Below are 18,121 nucleotides of genomic sequence, written 5' to 3' on the forward strand. Positions count from 1 at the left end.
TCTGTAAATAGAGCCCCCTAAATGTGACACAGTGGAGTGTTCTATAGCATCATGAACTGTTAACAGACACAATAAAGTGTGTGTGTATTCATGTGAGAGTCACAGACCTCCAGAGCTTTGGTGGATGCCGGTGGTCTCTGAAGTTCCAAGGAGAACATGCCGGTGCTGAAGGCCAGGTTGTGGAGCTCCAGACGCTCGCTGAGAACAGTGAGGAGGAAGGCGGCTTTTGACAGTGTGTTGGTGGCTACCTGCGTCTGTCGGCTGGTCGACACTTTGCTCTTCTTGCCCTAAATCCAGAAGTGATGACGACGTCAGAACATGAGACACAACCTTCACTTCTGACAGGCAGATTCACACTTTCTTCAACAGTATGTTGCTCATTCACAATTTGGCACTATAATAAGGCCAATGTAAAAGAGATATTAGAAGAATCTGATGGCTTTCCTTCATGAAGAAAGGCTCAATATCCCACTACATAGTTCAAGATGCTGACTGATGAGTTTGGAAGATTGAGACTGTACAACAGAAGGAGAGAAGAGAAGTCAAATGACATTGGGGAATGTGTTTCAGGGTGCCATGAGTTGTGACTGCATCTACCTTAGTCTGAGGCTGCTCCACCTTCAGGTCTGGAGGGTTGGCCAACAGGTCTCTGGCCAACTCCACGGCCAGCCGACAAGCCTCGTTACTGTAGCCGTGAGCATGGAGGGCCTCGGCACACGCAAACAGCACCTGCACGCACACACACACACACATAAACACAGGTCAGCCTGGGGTACACATCTGTGCTGAGTCTGCAGGTTCTTTTGTCTGATGTCAGGTGTAAACACAAGTGTGCCAACAGAACTACAACCAGCAAAGTGTTCAATTCAAAGATGTCTAATAATAAAAACGATGATAGAATCTAAGCTTTGTTTTGTTAATGAGATGAAACGGAACTAAGAAGTTAGTGGAACATGCATCGTGTTTACCCTCAATGATTCAGAGAAAATAGAGCTACAGTTGTGTGGGTTGTGTTTTTTTCAAGACCCACACCAAGTCAACTTGAAAATCAGCCAATAATCAACAACCTGAACCTGATCTGCAAACCGCCATTTATGCATCAGAGCCAGGACTGAGCACCGCGACTGATCCTGCTGTGAGTAGCCAGAAGCTGCCCACAGGACTGCAGCAGAGGCTAAATGCACACACGAACTGTTCCAAACGTGTTCCTTTAATGCTGAATATCAGAGAAACACATAACCATTCATTTTTGTCTGTACATGTCTCCTTTTATCTCACACATGCTGAAGAGAGAAAAGAGAAAATATGTTGAGTAAAGCTCAAACTATGATGGATAAGAATGACTAACCTGATACACATTTTTATCTAAAGACTAAATGAACACTGATTTCACACTCTCTCTTTGGGAAAATGTTTTTCAGTTCTGCAGATCTTAATTTTGTACTTTGGTAATCCTTTATTTTTATCACTTCAAACATTTTACTCACAAGTTTTGATGTGAGGGCTGGGTGCAACGATGGCAAAAAAAAAAAAAAAAAAAAAAAATGAATTTGCTGTCAGAGCTTTCTGACTTTCTGCTGTCCCGTTCGTCATCTCCCACTGCACTGTTGCCTGTAATTGGTTGATAATGTCATGTGATCAGCTGTTTTTGTGCAGGGGCTCAGAATTCACGTCAGTAAGAGGTGGCAGCCTGACGACAGGTGACCAGACTGTCAAAACTCACAGCTTACCAACAGCTGACTGACCTCACCTGAACACCACTCTGATGCCTGGTGACAGGAACACACTGGGCTGCGTAATTATGTGGCCGCAGATGTTATTGACACGTGGGGCAGCATTATTTGTTTTCATTTATTTTACATTTAATGACACGGCCTTCATGGATGTTTACATCCACATCTGTACAGCTCTTCAGCACATGGCCTTCTGGTCTTCTTCCTTACCTCCATGCGCCCCTCCTGCTCCAGCGGTTTCATCCCTGCGAAGATGTCTGGCTCCTCCTCTTGGTGGTTTTCAGCCAGCTGTCTGTCTGCTCCCTCCTCTGACGCAACACCCAGGTAGTATGCCTGATAGTCGTCCTCACCCACAGCCTCTCCTCCCGCAGCTCCACCTGCTCCTCCCTCTGCTCCTGGGTTAGCTGGTCCACCTGCTGCTGACCCGCTTGCTGCTGCTGCTGCTGGTGCTCCAGCAGACGCCGCTTCTTTGCGGCCCTGTGGCAGCGGCTTGGCAGGCGCTTCAGCGGTCTCCGATCTTGGCGCAGCAGTGGAAGGTTGGTTACTGCCGGCCGAGTCTGCATCTTCATCTCGGTTCTGGACAGGCTCCACCTCCAGCTCTGCTTCCTTCTCTGTGGCGCTTGGCATGTCCATGACAACCACCACCGTCTCTTTTGGAGGGAAGCAGGGTGGAGCGGGCTCTGCAGCAGGAAGTGCAGCTGAGGCGTGGCTGACACGCTTCGTCTCAAACATCTTGTTCCCCCCGCTGCTGCTGTACTTGCGTGAGTCTCGGAGCAGTGGACTCGGGGAGGGCAGCATCTCCGGTGGCGGGGGAAGAAATTCAAAAGTGTTGCTGGCCTCAGCGCCCAGAGCCAGACTGCAGCCATCATCCAGGCTGAGCTCAGCCAGGTCCGGCTCCAGCGAACTGTCCTCACTGCTGGTTCTCCTCTTGGCACTGGCATGCTTACTGCTTCCTAACCCTCCACTTCCTCCGGGACCTCCTACAGAAGCCCCCTTCCCACCTCCTTGGGTCAATTTCAGCTTCCCTCCAGAGGAGGAGCCCGGCCCTTTGTACATGCACTTCCCTCCTCCGTCTTCCAGGGCCAGAGAGACACTCCCTCCTAGACGCACCAGCATCCCACCTCCTCCACTAACTGACAGACCCTTCCTCTTTGTCAATATGGTCTCCTTGGGTCGCACTGCCACCTCCTGGTGACCACTTCCTCTTCCCTTAAAATCTACTCCAGCCCCACCTTCAACTCTTGCCCCCCCTGGTTCAGAAGATTCTGCTCCTGCAGCAGCTTTGGCTCCTCTTTGGAGCTGCACTGCCCTGGACCAGCAGAATGTGGCGCTCTTCTTATCAGCACTGCAGTAGGTGATGCCTTCCAGAGGGTAGGCCACCTCCCAGTTGAAATAGCAGGACTCCACAGCGGGCTTGAAGCCCTGGAACAGTTTATCCAGGGACTTGCGATGTTGTCCCCGCTTGACTATCTCGATAACTTTCAGGTGCCACTGCTTCAGCTGGCCTGCCAGTTCCAGACGCCTGGAAGAGATCACACAGTCTTTATTTTTAACCCGAGTGCCCACTTAACATCTACTCCTATCTGAAATGTGTTTGTGTCAGTGATAAAGGTGCTGATATTACATAGGCAGCATCTCTGACCTGCAGGGGCTCATAGTGGGGTCGAGCACTGCCAGCCTCCATAGCACCACCATCTCATCACACATGCTGGCACAGGCGTGAGCCGCCACCTCTGACTGGCCGTTGCTGCGCCCGGTGTGGCCACTGGCACTGCTGTGGGACGCTGAGGTCCGAACACTGTACCACCAGCTGATGATCTGAGGACAGACAGACAGACAGACAGACAGACAGACAGACAGGCAGACAGGCAGACAGGCAGACTTTGTGAGTAATGTTTCCTGTGTGCTGTTTAAAAGGTCAACATGTGAAATATATATACATGTGTGTATACGCATGTCGTCGTTGAGGACCTGTTACCTGTTCGTAGGTGAGGCACTGCTCGGTGAGGATCTCGAGCAGTGGGGCGGCGTTGCTGTCCCGTCTCTTGAACATCTCCCTGACGATGGACAAAAGGTTCCAGATGCCCTCTGGCTCTCGGCCCCTCAGAGGTCTCAGCAGACATGCCCACTCAGCGGCAGCCGGCGGCTCAGTGGACGACAGGTACATGGAGTTTACATCACTGTGGATAACACGCACAGACAAGCACAGTCAATACTAGTTGTTCTGTAGCCATCCATCAGTGTGACTTTAGAAATGTTTCATGCTGCTATCAACAGATTGCCAGTGTTACTTTATTTATTTACAGTATATACACTTTATTAATCCTACTTCCTGCTAACAACACTAACACACCTGCTCTCTGCAACTACAGGCTGATCTGAGCTGGACCCCCCACCGCTCATTTGTGTTGTTGGACATGTATTGAGTGACAGCATATTTACAGAGTGAAGGAATGTGTGAGATCTACCTGAAGACAACAGGTGAGGGCCCACAGAACTTGTGCAGAGTCTTCTTGATGTTGTCACTGAGTGTCGACTCATCCAGATACCACGTGCTCTGGTCAGATGCTGAAGGGCCTGCTGTGGGGTCTGCATGCACACGTACGTACACATACACACACACACATACACACCATACAGTGTGAATTCCAGCTTTCTTTTTGTTTCACAGTGCTGCAGCTGAACTGACTGTAGAGTATCTGTGTTTACATTTTCTAGATGAGCAGGTCTTAGAGATAAATTACATTTCTTGTTTAATCCTGCCACAACAATAGCACTCCTCTCCCATGGATAATCCTCTTCACAACTTTTGTTTTAACTGGTGAGCTGCAGGCCAATTCTGGTCCACCACAGCTTCCCATCCAGCCCATAAAATGGCCACTGATTTCAACATTTTTTTAACTGCAGCGTTACAATTCTAAAACTGCTGAATTAAGTTACTGCTAATTACAACTGAACATTTTGCTTCAGATTAAAAGCATGAAAGTGGTAACACATCAGTTGACTTTGAATATAAAGCAGCAGTCACAGGAAATGTAATGCGTTTGTCAGGGAGTGATGGACAGTCAGCTGTGACAGCTGTGAGCTGCAGGCGACAGGCTGCATACCTCCAATACAAAAACACAAAGAATCACAGAATGATGAAAAGAAGTAAGCAATACTTCCTGCCAATCAAGACTACATTCTGTAGTTACATCTCCAGCATTTGAACCATCAGTAGGCTGATATATGTTAATAAAAACGACTTTCACTTTGTGAGAAAATGTGTGAAAATATTAAACAATATTGGGCATTTATTTGTATTTATTTAAGTCCAAGTGTCCTGTCATACAGGAGACACTGCTATCAGTGACATTACTGCCACCTGGCTGCAGAAATATGTAATAATGTATGCTGAAAGTGCTCCACTTTCTTATCTTAGATAAAACGTTGTACACAGTGAACATCAGTTCAGGACAGTTCAAGCTTGTTGTCATTACTGCTGCTGTACCTGGAGCTCCACACACGGTGTTGATGGCAGTGGACTGAGAGGACAGCAGCTCATCCAGCAGCCGCTGAGCTGTTGGTAGAATCTGAAGACAAAAAAATGGAATGGAACACGCGCAGAGATGTGTTTTGCTTTTTGTTCAAGAGTTTGGTTTCTGAAGACGTCTGGTTTGAGATGTTACCTGCTGAGGCAGCTCACTGATGAGGTACTGGGCAAACTTTTGGAGCTGGTCCCTCTGCAGCCTGGACAAAGACTCAGAGACAGGAGCTCTCAGACACACTGCTGATGCCTGCAGGAACACACACAGACACAGAGACACTGCAATGAGCACAAACTCATACTCAGTTCCCTCTAGGCAGAACGCCAGAATGATCCAAGATGGAATTAAGGGCTTTTTTCTGTTCCATTATCAACTGATCAGAGCTTAACGGTACAGTTTAAATTTATTTCTTAATATTAGACTATTATTATTAACTAGTTAACGGAATTATTTATTATTGTATTTAATTATATTTTTGAGATGACCAACAGACTAAGGCTGCGTTCGGACTGGATCCGGCGCTGCAGCAAAAACAAAGGTTTTTCCATTCATAGATTTTCTTTCAAGATTAATCACTAATTATTTCAGCCCACTTTGATCCACCTCCTCCCCATCTGATGGTACATCCTGTGGTCTATATTTACTATTATTATATTTTGGCTTTCTGCTCATAAAATGAGATCGACTGATTTCATAAAATGTGATATGGACTGGTAGAGTTCCTCACATTATGGATCCTAAAGAGGCAGAGTGCGACCACATGGGCACACCATTTGGCCCCGGCGCCACAGGTGCAGCTGCAGGAAGTAATGCGGCAGCGGTCAAACATGACGGCCACGTTGTAGGCTCCTTTAGGCTGACCAGCCTGACCAGACACCACTGTGGCACTGAGATGGAAGCCTAATGACAAGAGACACAGAAAGGCAGACAGAGAAAAATCAACAGGAATGTGCTTGACAAAGAAAGTTCTTATATACTGTACAGTGTCTTCAATATGTCTGTCTCTATGAGACTCAACCCACCGATCTGCAGCGGGTCTTTGACAGCTCTGATCCTGTAGAGCTGCTCTCCACGTTGGAATTCATCTGGACTACCGTTAGCAAGGCAGGAATATAACCTGCAGCAGGAGACAAAGGAAGATGTGAAGGGAAGATGAAGAGAACCAAATTAGTGAATCAAAATAAGTCAATCTACAATGGCAAATCCTGTTCATCCATCCATCCCTCCATCTATTTTATAAGCCTATGTCCCTGTTCAGAGTTTGTGGTATACACATGGACATAAGATGATGCCAGAATGTTAAGAAAGATGCCGGCCAGCCTTGTTCTTATATCTTTAACATTCTTCAGGCGTTTCTGTAGAAAGCTCAAACCCATGTGTTTAATGCTGATAAGACAAGACGTTTCTTTTTTCCTCAAGAACCCATCATTTATTTTGCATTCTTTTGCCACATATACACATAATGGTACTGACAGTGAAGCTGTGCAATCTAGAAATATCTGGGAACTGTGTAGCCAGCAGTTGGACTATTAAATGAAGATAAAAATGGGTTACTTGGATCAGAATAATGTATTTTTCTCTGTTGGAGACAGGAGAACTATTGGAACATTACAAACGTTACTCTTCTGGAACACGGTTGTTCTTTGCCACAAGTTGTCTGTGGGCATTGTTTCACTATCAGGTGCTTCACTATATTGCCCATGGGGTTTGCTGGTATTACACTCAACAATCACACACAAGTCAACTGCAACTATAACGAGATCAACTTTTCTTATTTTGAAGCCCTCTCTTAAAAAAAGACACAGTAAAATCGATGCAGACTGACTGCAGAGGAGTCTGTGTGCTACCTGTTGCTGAAATGAGAACAATATATAAACAGTTTTATTTTTAAAAATAAAGTTTTGTGGTTCGGAGTCGGTGTGTTTTCTTTGCATCAATTAGATGCAACATTTTAAAAGAGGTGAAAAACCTCTCATGGCTGGCAGAGTATCAGCAAAGTCTTTTCAAGTGTCAAGTTTACATGATTGTCACTTCCCCAACATAATAAAAGGTAGACATAAAAAAACACAGTGGTCTTACCTGATGTCCTCCTCATTCTCAGGGAAGCTCCAGTAGGCGATGCGAAGCTGGAGCTGTTCTGGGACAGGGGGGTAGACCTTCTCCACCACCTCAAAAGGGATGTGGAACGCTACCTGCTTTGCTGACAACTCCACCAGTGGAATCACCTGGCCATCTGAAGAACACCACAGAGGAGAGGGAGACTAGCTTGGTCAGCTGGATTGAACAAGAAAGACTGAATCGTTGGTATAGTCTGTATACTGTCATTACTGCACGCCGTTGATTGAATGACCTCAGCTAACTGACACAGTGTTGAACAGCAGTGTTCAGTGTTCCTCAGCTCCATCTGAAGGTTTCAGAGGTGAAAGAGACTGAACTTCACCTGTAACCAATCCCCAACAGTGATGTCACCATGTACTGACACAACTGCTGGAGGTCAGCAAAAACCAGACACTCCACTGATATCATTCTTTAAAGAAAGAAGTCTTCAAATCTACAGACTGTTAGAAGATGTGGTGAGAAGATTTCTTCTCTCATTTGTCCTTCATTCATGCTCCTTAAGAAGAACTTTAACACATCATACACCCACACTGCTGTAGTATTTGAGACTAATCTCAAACTTTCTGCTTCAAATGCAACCAATAACTTGTTTCTAATTTTAAAATGTTGTCGCTGTTAATGGTGGTCTTGACTTGGTCTTGCCCTGCCTTGTTCTTGTCTCAGTCTTGATACTCTCTGGTTTTGGTCATGACTTGGCCAAAACCAAGACCAAGTCATGACCAAGTCGTCTTGGTTTTGGTGGTCTTGGCTACAACAATTTCAGTGAGGTCCCCTTGGCTTGTGTGTGTGTGTGTGTGTGTGTGTGTGTGTGTGTGTGTGTGTGTGTGTGTGTGTGTGTCTGTATAGAACTAGTTTATCTATTAGTCATCATAATTTTTGCAGAGGATCCCTAGTCTGCCTGAATCTTTTCCACTTTTTCCCCAATCTGAATCACGAGTCTCCTGACAGAAGCCATGACATGCTGTACACATTGTAAAGCCCCTTGAGGCTAACTGTGATTTGTGATATTGGGTTACAGTATAAAAATAAAAAGACTTGAGTCTTTGGATCCGCTCTGACTGTTTTCAGTGTTGTTTCTTTGTTTTCACAGGATGACATCAAGCTCTAACACTAGTCCTGTGTTTACAAGACCCTAAGAACAGCAAAATCATCGATTTACTATCAGAGTGTAATGTACCTAACATCCTCTGGGGGCCAGCACAGCTACACAGTTGTGATTTTGTTACAGTATAAAATACTGATTATACAAAAACCTGTGACTAACAAATATATCAAATCAGACTGTGTGCGCGCGTGTGTGTTGTGTGTGTGTGGCGAGGGAGCCGTCTCCAGAAGAAAGGGCAGCATAAGCACAATGACTGACACAATGAGTCTTATTGAGAGCGCAGTGGTCTGCCACTGAGAGAAGAAAAAGTGATGGGTCTCAGATTACAGACCTCATTTCCAAGCCACTACTTGTGCTTCTGTTTACCATATATGGAGGAAAGTACTCTGTTCATATAATGCCATGCGTGGTGTAAAGGCACAGGGGCTCATGGTTATAGGCCATGGGAAACCCATCAAGACGAGCAGACCAGCATCACTCATACGTTATGTGGGAGTAAATCGGTGAGCTAAGCCAGGTGGTGGAAATCAGAATCTACTATATTGGCCAAGTATGTGTACACATTGAAGGAATTTGACTCCAGTTTTTTCATGGCTCACAATGTACTCACAGAGAAAGACATACAGCTGAGAACAAAGACAACAAAGCTGAGCAGAGGTACACATAAACACCATCATGTGCATACAAATGAAGCCTTTACTGTTACAAACGTGGCTAGTTCATTTAGCAAAGGCTGAATTCTGTTAAAAACTGTAGCATTTGCTGCAAGATAATTGATCCAATGTAAACTCAAACATCATGAATCGTGCCCAAGCAAACCTGGTCTTCCTTCCTTCCTTTACTCACAGCAGTAGGACTGCTCTCATTAGACTCCTGAATTTATGTAGAAACTAATCCAGGCACCATCTCAGTCCTAATCCTGCTGAACTGGACTCTGGTTCTACAGTTCAAGTCCTACCTCCAGGACAAAAGCCATTTTGTCTGACTCACATGTCGTGGACTAACGACGTGGACTGACATGAGTGGAGTTCACCTAATTCTTAGGAAATTATTTCTTAGGAAAGATTACACATTTCCATCTGGCCAAATCATATAAAGAGGTGTAAAAAATTAATTAAAGACACACATATACACACACACCTGGACCACTAAAGTGAAGTCTGCGTGTCATTTTCAGGAAGACAGAGCTCAGTCTGAGCGTCCTGAGTGGACTGATGATGATGATGCACTCTTTAATGAGCTTATGGAGTACTACCGACATCACTCAACAAAGCACTGAACAACATATGAACATGTATGTGTTTCAAACGAACTCATTAGATCTTTTTACCCATAGCTGCTTTGTGTTACATTTTACATTTTATACATACATATATATATACATTTTTTTAATTGTATATTGTATATTAATTTAAATATGTATTGTTGGTATTGTTGCTTGTACTGAAAATTTGTCAGCCTCAATGAAATCAGTGACTACTGCTATGAAGTATTTATGATGGAAGTAATTCAAGAGACAAATGTCTGTTAACTTTCATGTAAAATATGCTAACATTCATTTTACATATCATTTTCAAGTCTATAAATACAGCTGACTATTACTGCTGCTGTACTATTAACTTATCTGTTCCACTCATGGCAGGAAATATAAATGCAATGCTTTCCTTTTGTGCAGCAGCTCATGAATAAATGGCGAAGTACTCAGTCTTTAGGATTACATCAGAGGATTTGCTGTCTTTGAAATCAGTGGTAGTATTCTAAAAGTGCAGCCTGGCTTATCTTATGAACAACAATGAATTAATAATATGTGTGCAGATTACCATCTGCATGTTGTGTACATTACAGCGTTACTGTATAGTAAGAAACTGGGACAGTCTGACTGTCCAACAGCAAAGAGCTAAAACTGGCTGGGTAGTAACAGAGTTCATGTTGCCGCTCTATAATTGGCTGTGGCAGGTGAATGACAGCTAGCTCTCCACCAATCAGGTGTCAGCACAGGGGGAAGCCACTTCAACAGCTGTTCCTTTGTAGCTAGCTGATGTCTTTTCACTGGATCACTTGTTGTCTTGCTGCCTTCCTCGTTTCCTCCCTCTGTCCATTCCTCTCCACAGGGTGCACTCCATTAGTGCACTGACGTACACCTATGGTGTGCCGGGTGGGATCTGCTCATTGTTTAAAAGCTGCCTGCGCTGTTATAAACACCAGGTCCTCTGCTCTGTTTAAGTGGCGGGTTGGTTTACTTTGAGCACTCAGCTGATAAAAAAGAACCCCCAAACAGTACTGACACCGCTCCACAAAGCCCGCCTCGCTCTTTAATAATTATCGATCGGTCTTTATTTTGGTGTGGAGGATTAGATTGATGAATGGATGAAGTGGGAATATCTGCTCCACTTGTTCAGCTTCCACCAACAATTACTGTCACAGGCAGCTCAGTGAATTGGTGTGGCAGTTATGCTGACTGTGCCATGCTGTCTTTGTGTCCCTCCTCTCACCGGTAAAGATTTCCTCCCCCATTTCAAACACTCGGGCTGCTCTTCGCAGCCTCTGTCCTGACGGCAGAAAATGGAGTGAACCCGTTCTTTTCAAGAGAAGAGTTTGGTTACAAACTACTTCCTGGGCCGTTTGAAGTCAATGTAGGGCTCTCTGTACAGCGCAGTCCAATAATGGTTCATTCAATTACTTTGTTGTGCGACAGCTTCTTCATTACCTGCTTGGTGACATTTAAGGCATTCAGGTGAGAGCATAGCTGCAAATCCAAGTGGTGCTTCAAATTTACTAATGAAACACATTTTATATCATTGTATCTTCAATATCTTGTGACATTTAAAGACATCACCTTTGGCTCTTGGAAATTCTGAAGGCTATTTTCACCACTGACTGAAATTTTACAGACTAATAACCAACATAAGAAAGCTGCAGCCCATACATTTATACTGTCTTTAAGTCTGTGTAAAGAAGATTGAAATGTTTCTTGTCTCACCACCTCTCTCCCCCACACTTGAGGATGGCAGGCACACGTCGGACGCACACTAGCAGAAATGTGGCCACACCGTCTTGAGAACCGAACTGCTTGTGTCCAATAAGCTCATTAATGATTACGAACTATAGGCTTCGCCACATGCTGCTTTAATTGCTGCTGCTGTCTCTGGGGCACACAAGTTTCCCCTGATGAGAACACACCGTATACCTGCCCATACCATATTTGTTACCGTCCCCCTCCCCCCCAAGAGTTTTTTCAGCTGCCTGACAGATGGCCGACAGGTTTTGAACACACCTGTCTCCGTTATGTGCTCCATGTTATGCTCCTGAAAACACTGCATGTTGTAGAATGATTCTCTCCTCATATTTGACATCTGCTGTTCAGAAGGTGAAACCTCTGTTCTATTTGGCTGAGCAGACGATTGCATTAAAGAGCTGGCTCTCCATGTGCACATATCAGAAAGTAAATGAGAACTTCAAACATCACTGATTGATATCGTCGATGTAACACTCAATCAAATCACTACATTGAATGAAGGACTCACTTGCAGTGACTCTGTACTGTGTGTACTGAAATGAGCTTTTATGTCTCTTTGAGATTATTGATTTGATTGCACTGTTCAGTCTCCATGCTGTCGTCAAGATGATTTCTAGCAGCAGCAAGCAAAGTCAGGAACTAGCTGAACCACATATCTGTCTGGCTTGTTGTGACCAAACCAGATCCAAAGAAACAGCAAATATTGGACTTATATTCATCATGTGACACGAACACAACTCTCCAATTGGAAGACTGAATAAGAGAGAGATGGAGGCCGCCCAGGAGTTTTCTGATGGACTCTAGTTTAGCTGCTGTTCGCTATCTGGGCTAGGTTAGCCATTCAGCTAGCTGTCCTACCCTGAGATGGAACCTCAAGAAGTTAGCAATAGCATTCTGCTTCATCATAAAGGCTCAGCTAAACCAAGAGTTTGACACTTCAAAGAAGTGCTGAGGTAAGAGGCGATCTGTCATCGCAACCTAACCAACAGAAACAACGCAGGAAAAGGAACCCTGCACCATTTTAAATGACTTTGACCTGCATGTAATGCAACCTTAATTAGTATCACTGCTACTAATTGGTGGTATTTTTACTAAAACTGACTATGCAGGTCACAATCATAATCAATCAAGTGACATTATTACTCAGACTATAATCGCTCTGTTCCTTTCATGGGAACTTTAATAGGATCAGTCTGATTTACTCTTTATTCTTTACTTTACATCTGATCAGTGCTAATTTATTAGTTCTTTTGAATGTCTGTCTATCTGCCTCTTTCTTTGTAGCTCTCTGATGAGCCATTCATATATCATCCACAATATTCTGCAGATATTGATGAAATCTTTCTTGGCAGGCAGTTTAAAGCCTGGGTTGGGCTGCCTTACAGACTCATTCTCAGGTACATTTTGGATGAAGTTTGACAGCTGAGAGACCTTAGAACAGTACTCAGTGCTTCCATGTTCTCACATGTGGCCATAACAAGACCAGAGACAATCTGTCAGCTGATGGTCCTGTCCAGAACACCTCAGTGGCTCACCTGTTCACCTGTTCCTTTCTAATACAATGCCCAAAAAAATCATCTAAAAAAGTGTCAGCTACTCCGCCTGTCAGTGGGCCAGTTTTAATATCACAGGGAGAAAGGTTCAAACAAGCAGCAGCCACAGTGAGCTGTTAGATGAGCTGCAAGAACTTCAGCGTGGAGGCTGCAGTCGGAGCTGCAGGTGACATGACACCCTGGAACTTTTTACCGTGCACACTCTTTACAAACAGAAATTCACATCACATCCATGCAAAAAGATAGTTTGAAGTTTTTGAACCGCTTGGGTCCAATATGCTGTGTACTTTTATGTCAACAAGAGTTTTCATCCTCCACAGTCTGTACAGAAACTAAAGCCAGCTCCCGTAAAAACCTCTGATTTAGATGGAGCTGCATCGAGCACTTGGTGCTTTCATTACTCTTTGTTAAGAAACGACTGAAGGCAAGACATTCGGGGGACACGTTGGGTTTGGAATCTCTTACTGAACATCATGTGGGTAATTGTCGTCATTCAGTGTAATTTAAAAAATAGAAAAAATAGAAAAATTTACAAGCCAGGATGTCACAATCAACTTGATTTTTGATATTAAAGTCATGATTCGATTTCAATTTCAATTTTTTTTTCTGCACTGACAGCTCTGCTCTTATTTCATTATTGAGTCTTGATTTGTAAAGACTATCACATGTAAGGGTTGTCACAAAAACCACAATATCGCAGATGTGATGCCAACTGCGACAATACAATTGTTTTGCAGGGTCAGTCTCATGTTGTTCCTTCGCACACCGTGTAGTCAGCATAGACTATAAACAGTCCACAGGTTTCTGAAGAGATGTTGTGAAGCTTGTGCCGCCTCCTAGTTAATCCAGAAATGGGCAAAGAGGTGAAGCATGGGTGGAGCTGAGATGGGCTGAATGATGCCTGGGTGCTCAAACAAAGCACTTACAGTGGCACCTACCTGTCAATCAAAGCGGACATTTTAACATGGGGACTTATGGAGACTGACACGTCCGGAGCCAGCCTCAAGTGGACAACAATAGGAACTGCAATGTTTGTCATGCGCATTATTTTTCACACGGGCAGGACGAGAAAGCCACCCTACTCTGCCTCTGAGTGGTCGACAAGTCAGAAACACTGGATAAACAATCACAGTGTTAGATTTATCATCATGGATGTATTTTATTAAGTGTAGACGATTATTTTGGAGCTTCATTTTAGCAGTAGCTGGGGTATTATTAGACTTTTCCCGATCTCGAGAAGCGGTAAACTACGCTGTGTCATTTTGTGTGGTTCTCCTGATCCTGCTTTTCATTTCGATTGGTTTTCAATTTTTAATTCAAAGAGTAAAACACCGCCTGTGAAAGCAACTAGTGTCACTCACCAGCAGCACTGGTTGCTGTTCCTGTTGCACGCAGACTTTCTGCTCGTTGATGGCTTTAGTAAACAGGAACACGGAGGAGTCTCTGGAGAATAACCCCAGAGAAGAAGCCTAAGGTTGCTGTGAGGCATCTGTAGCCAGTGGGTTACACATTCCCAAGACACTGCAACGCTCATAATGATGAAAACACACAGTACGAGAGTTCTTCCAGAAAGGTTTTCAGATCAGGGAGTCTGTTGACTGACTCTGTGACTAACATGTCAGTGTGGTTTCAAACATATGCACCGTGACACAGATGGACGTCTGAGCTGCAGTAATATCACTTACAGCCACAGTGTTTGGAATATGAGCAAACTAACTTTCTGTTGATTTGTATATTAACTACATAACAGCATCTCTCATGCTGTTTTTTCAGCAACAGGTAAGACTGCTGATGTCTCTCACACTCACTATGGAAACTGAGCAAAGTGTTGAGAATGAATGAAAATGTTAGTGTGTGTTCAACCTTTAATCTTGACAGTCGGGGAGTTGGGTCCGGCGGACTGCTTCCTCCATCCCCTCCAGTTCTGACAGAGACTCTCGGCCTCTGAGATGAAGGAGCACAGAGAGTCTTCCTCGAACCGGTCCGAGTCTTCGAAGGAGAACCTCTCCCCATCCTCCCACTCGGCGAACATAAGTTCCATTACATCCACTTTTTAACTGCTTCGGAGTCCAGAGGACTGCGACTTGAGGCCACGGCCTGTTTTTCTTCGCTCTTAAAAACCAGAGTGTGGGGGGGGGGGGGGGGGGGGGGGCTGGAAACCCGAGAACAGTGTCCAACACTCGGGGAGAATCAAGAGAGTGTGAGGGCTGGGGGAGGGGAGGCCACTAGCAACCAAAACACAGCTGAGAGGCTTACCGCTGGGCCCTCGAACACAGCTCCATAATACAAACTGTGACGAGGCGGAGGTCTCCTTTAAACAGCCTGCAAGGACGTACACACACTAAACTACAAGTACAGAGCGACTGCGCGACACTGCTCCTGTGTTTTAGAGCTGCTTTCTATTCAAACACTACAACACGAGTGCTTTAAATGGATGTGTCAGTCCGCTCCATGCTGCCTGCTTCTCTTTTACAGCCTGTTACTTTGAACAGGAGCTCTGTTTGACTGCACTGTAGCCGACTGCTGAGAGGACAAACGAGCCAAACACACACACACACACACACACACACACACACAGCTAAGTGTGGTTACTGTCAAACACAGCGGAGAGTAGAACCGAGCCAAACCGACTAAACCCAGCCACCGTGCGGCTGACACACGACATACAGCTGGCTGTCCATACACACCGTCTGATTCAATCTTTACCAAGTCGTTAAGTTGTTTTCATCCTCTGTGTTCAGCTCGCTGTCCTTACTGTAGCACTCCCCAGGTCCTCACACTGTGTACTCTCTCATAAGAAAATATTCCTAAACGAGTGGACGTCAACACACACACATGTCAGTGCCACACGTCCTCTTTGTTCCGCATTTAGTGTTCTGGTTCTATGTTCTAATGCTGGGCTGCTAATGCAAATAACACTTAGCACACCGACGTTAGCTGCGAGGCTAATTATGCTAATAAGTGCACACCGAGACGACACAAACAGCTGTCATCGGCCGCAGACCTCCACACTGAGGTTAAACTGGATGTGAAATGTGAGGACAGGCTCGCCCGGTCCGGTTTACCTTGGTTCTGACCCGACCACCTCACGTTAGCTGGATGGAATAGCAGCGCAAAGCTAAGCTCCAGTCGGCTAACTTAAACTAGCTTGACTCGCTATTTGTTTACATGGACCGGTGAAGCTTCACACCTGCCGCGCTTTAACGACCGCATGCCGCTTCATCAGCGACCCTCTGCACTTTTGCATTTTCATACATTACACACGCTTCATATTTCGATGTTAATCCTCACTCCTAGCTCAGTGTTTTCCGTTCTTTGTATTAGTATCGCAGCCTTCTGTCTGCCGTTCAAAGCTGCTTTACTCCTCCGTCAGCTCCGGTGCACAAACTCCGATCAGTCCTTCAAGTCACGTTATCTTCCGTCCACACTGACATCGGCTGTCTCGGCGTCTTATAATCGTCTCTGCCTCCGAATGACACCGGGATCCCCCAGAATATTTCCCGTATCTCGCTCGTCCAGGCTCTATCAGAGAGCGTATCAGTCTGCCGGGGGAAGATGGCTCACCTCTCCTGGAGCGCCTCCTCCATCAGCTGATCACAGCTTCCGGTTGCCAGCTCTCTACAGGCAGGCAGCACTTCAGATGGTTTTCAGCCCGGCTTAAAAAATGCAATCAGGCGAAGTGTCAACACACCAAATACACTTCAGCATACTGTCAGAGCGCACTGACTGCTCAGACCAGGTATTAGTGTGTATTTCATCTTCATGTATTAAGTGATGGTAGATGTATTTATGTTGCTCCATTAAAATCCACCAAGCAGATCTCAAAAAGTCCCTCATGTTTAGACAGCTTGATGTTTAAATCAACTTTAAGTAACTTTTCTTTCTTAAAATAACAACTTCAGAATCGTTTTGATGACTGCTGCTTCTGTCATTCCAACTGTTCACCCCATACACCTGTTCTTATTATGTAACTTGGTTGATCCAGGTATGCTCTCCCATCCTTTAAAGTTTTAACACACGCTACCAACTGTTTTGGTAAAACTGGATTACATGGTACAGAGAAAATGCTTCCTGGTTTAGTTTACTACTACTTCTACTATAGCTGCTGTTAGCAAGTCAGCTCTGCTCAGTTTGCCGTACTACCCTCACAGGGTTCTCAGAGCAACAGGGGACTGTTGGTGTTTACACTGGTAAGTTTTTTTTAGGACCAGAACAGCTGGTAGAGAGCTCCACCAGTGTCATGCCAGAACTGGAGCTGGGCAAGCAGGCATTGTAACCGGTCTCAGTGGTGTCTACCATGCATTATGGCAGAGGCAAAGAAAGTGAAGATGATGGCCGTATCGCTAAAAAAATACCAAATCTTTTATGATGGTTCTTAATGGGTGGCCATTCTACAGTAAAGCAAAAACAGAGCGTCTGGTTACCTACTTGAAGCACACTGCATGAATAAACCCTGATATACTCATGGTGAATATAGTAACATGTGATGGGAAGGAAGGAAGAACTTGTCAAATCCTTTGCTTAAATTAATATATCAATACCATATTGTAAACAAATCTAGGTCGAAATCTAGGCCCATGTCTGAACTGTGCATGGTCAGTATGCTCCTGAATCAAGTAAGCCCACCTGTTTATTCATGATCCACCTACGAGTGTGTGCATGCTCAAAGTGATGCAGTCTTGCCTCTAGCATTGAGTGCATAGGCTCAGAAATTGTTGAAGCCAATTGAACAGTGTGTCCAAATCGTGTAATTACAACTTCTAGGTCATCACATGATGTACAATAGCTGAAAAAGCACCCAACCATAGGAATGGTGACACCATTCCTATGGTTGGGTGCTTTTTCAGCTGTGTGAAATAATTTTAACTTGATATATTTGGAATCAAACTGAAAACTGCAGTCATCACCCATAAATGCATGAATATTGAATTACCCCCTTGAGTACAGATTTACCTCCAGTCCCTGCTTTAGTGCTTGCAGCAGCCTCTTAGACTTTTGTGGTGAGCTGGGTTATATTCTTTCACACTACATTTTATGCTAGATCAGGTCTGTGTAGACAGATTTCTCCT

General features: G+C 44.7%; 1 protein-coding gene across 2 annotated transcripts in view; it reads right to left on the minus strand.

The window, feature by feature from the left end:
* zswim8 (zinc finger, SWIM-type containing 8) overlaps positions 1-16,672 on the minus strand; it is a 28,090-nt gene extending 11,418 nt beyond the window's left edge. For both annotated transcript variants that reach the window (XM_010738349.3, XM_010738346.3), the window contains exons 1-12: positions 14,916-16,672; positions 7,340-7,493; positions 6,283-6,377; positions 5,988-6,160; positions 5,402-5,509; positions 5,224-5,305; positions 4,202-4,322; positions 3,712-3,913; positions 3,376-3,551; positions 1,944-3,255; positions 598-729; positions 108-287 (exon numbers count right to left, since the gene is read on the minus strand). In XM_010738349.3, coding sequence (XP_010736651.1) covers positions 108-287; positions 598-729; positions 1,944-3,255; positions 3,376-3,551; positions 3,712-3,913; positions 4,202-4,322; positions 5,224-5,305; positions 5,402-5,509; positions 5,988-6,160; positions 6,283-6,377; positions 7,340-7,493; positions 14,916-15,093 — 2,913 coding nt within the window. In that variant the 5' untranslated portion in view covers positions 15,094-16,672. The remainder of the gene's footprint in view (positions 1-107; positions 288-597; positions 730-1,943; positions 3,256-3,375; positions 3,552-3,711; positions 3,914-4,201; positions 4,323-5,223; positions 5,306-5,401; positions 5,510-5,987; positions 6,161-6,282; positions 6,378-7,339; positions 7,494-14,915) is intronic.
* Positions 16,673-18,121: the final 1,449 nt, after the last annotated feature.

The sequence above is a fragment of the Larimichthys crocea genome, unplaced genomic scaffold (genome assembly GCF_000972845.2).
Source record: "Larimichthys crocea isolate SSNF unplaced genomic scaffold, L_crocea_2.0 scaffold220, whole genome shotgun sequence".
In the NCBI taxonomy this organism is placed as follows: Eukaryota; Metazoa; Chordata; class Actinopteri; family Sciaenidae; genus Larimichthys; species Larimichthys crocea.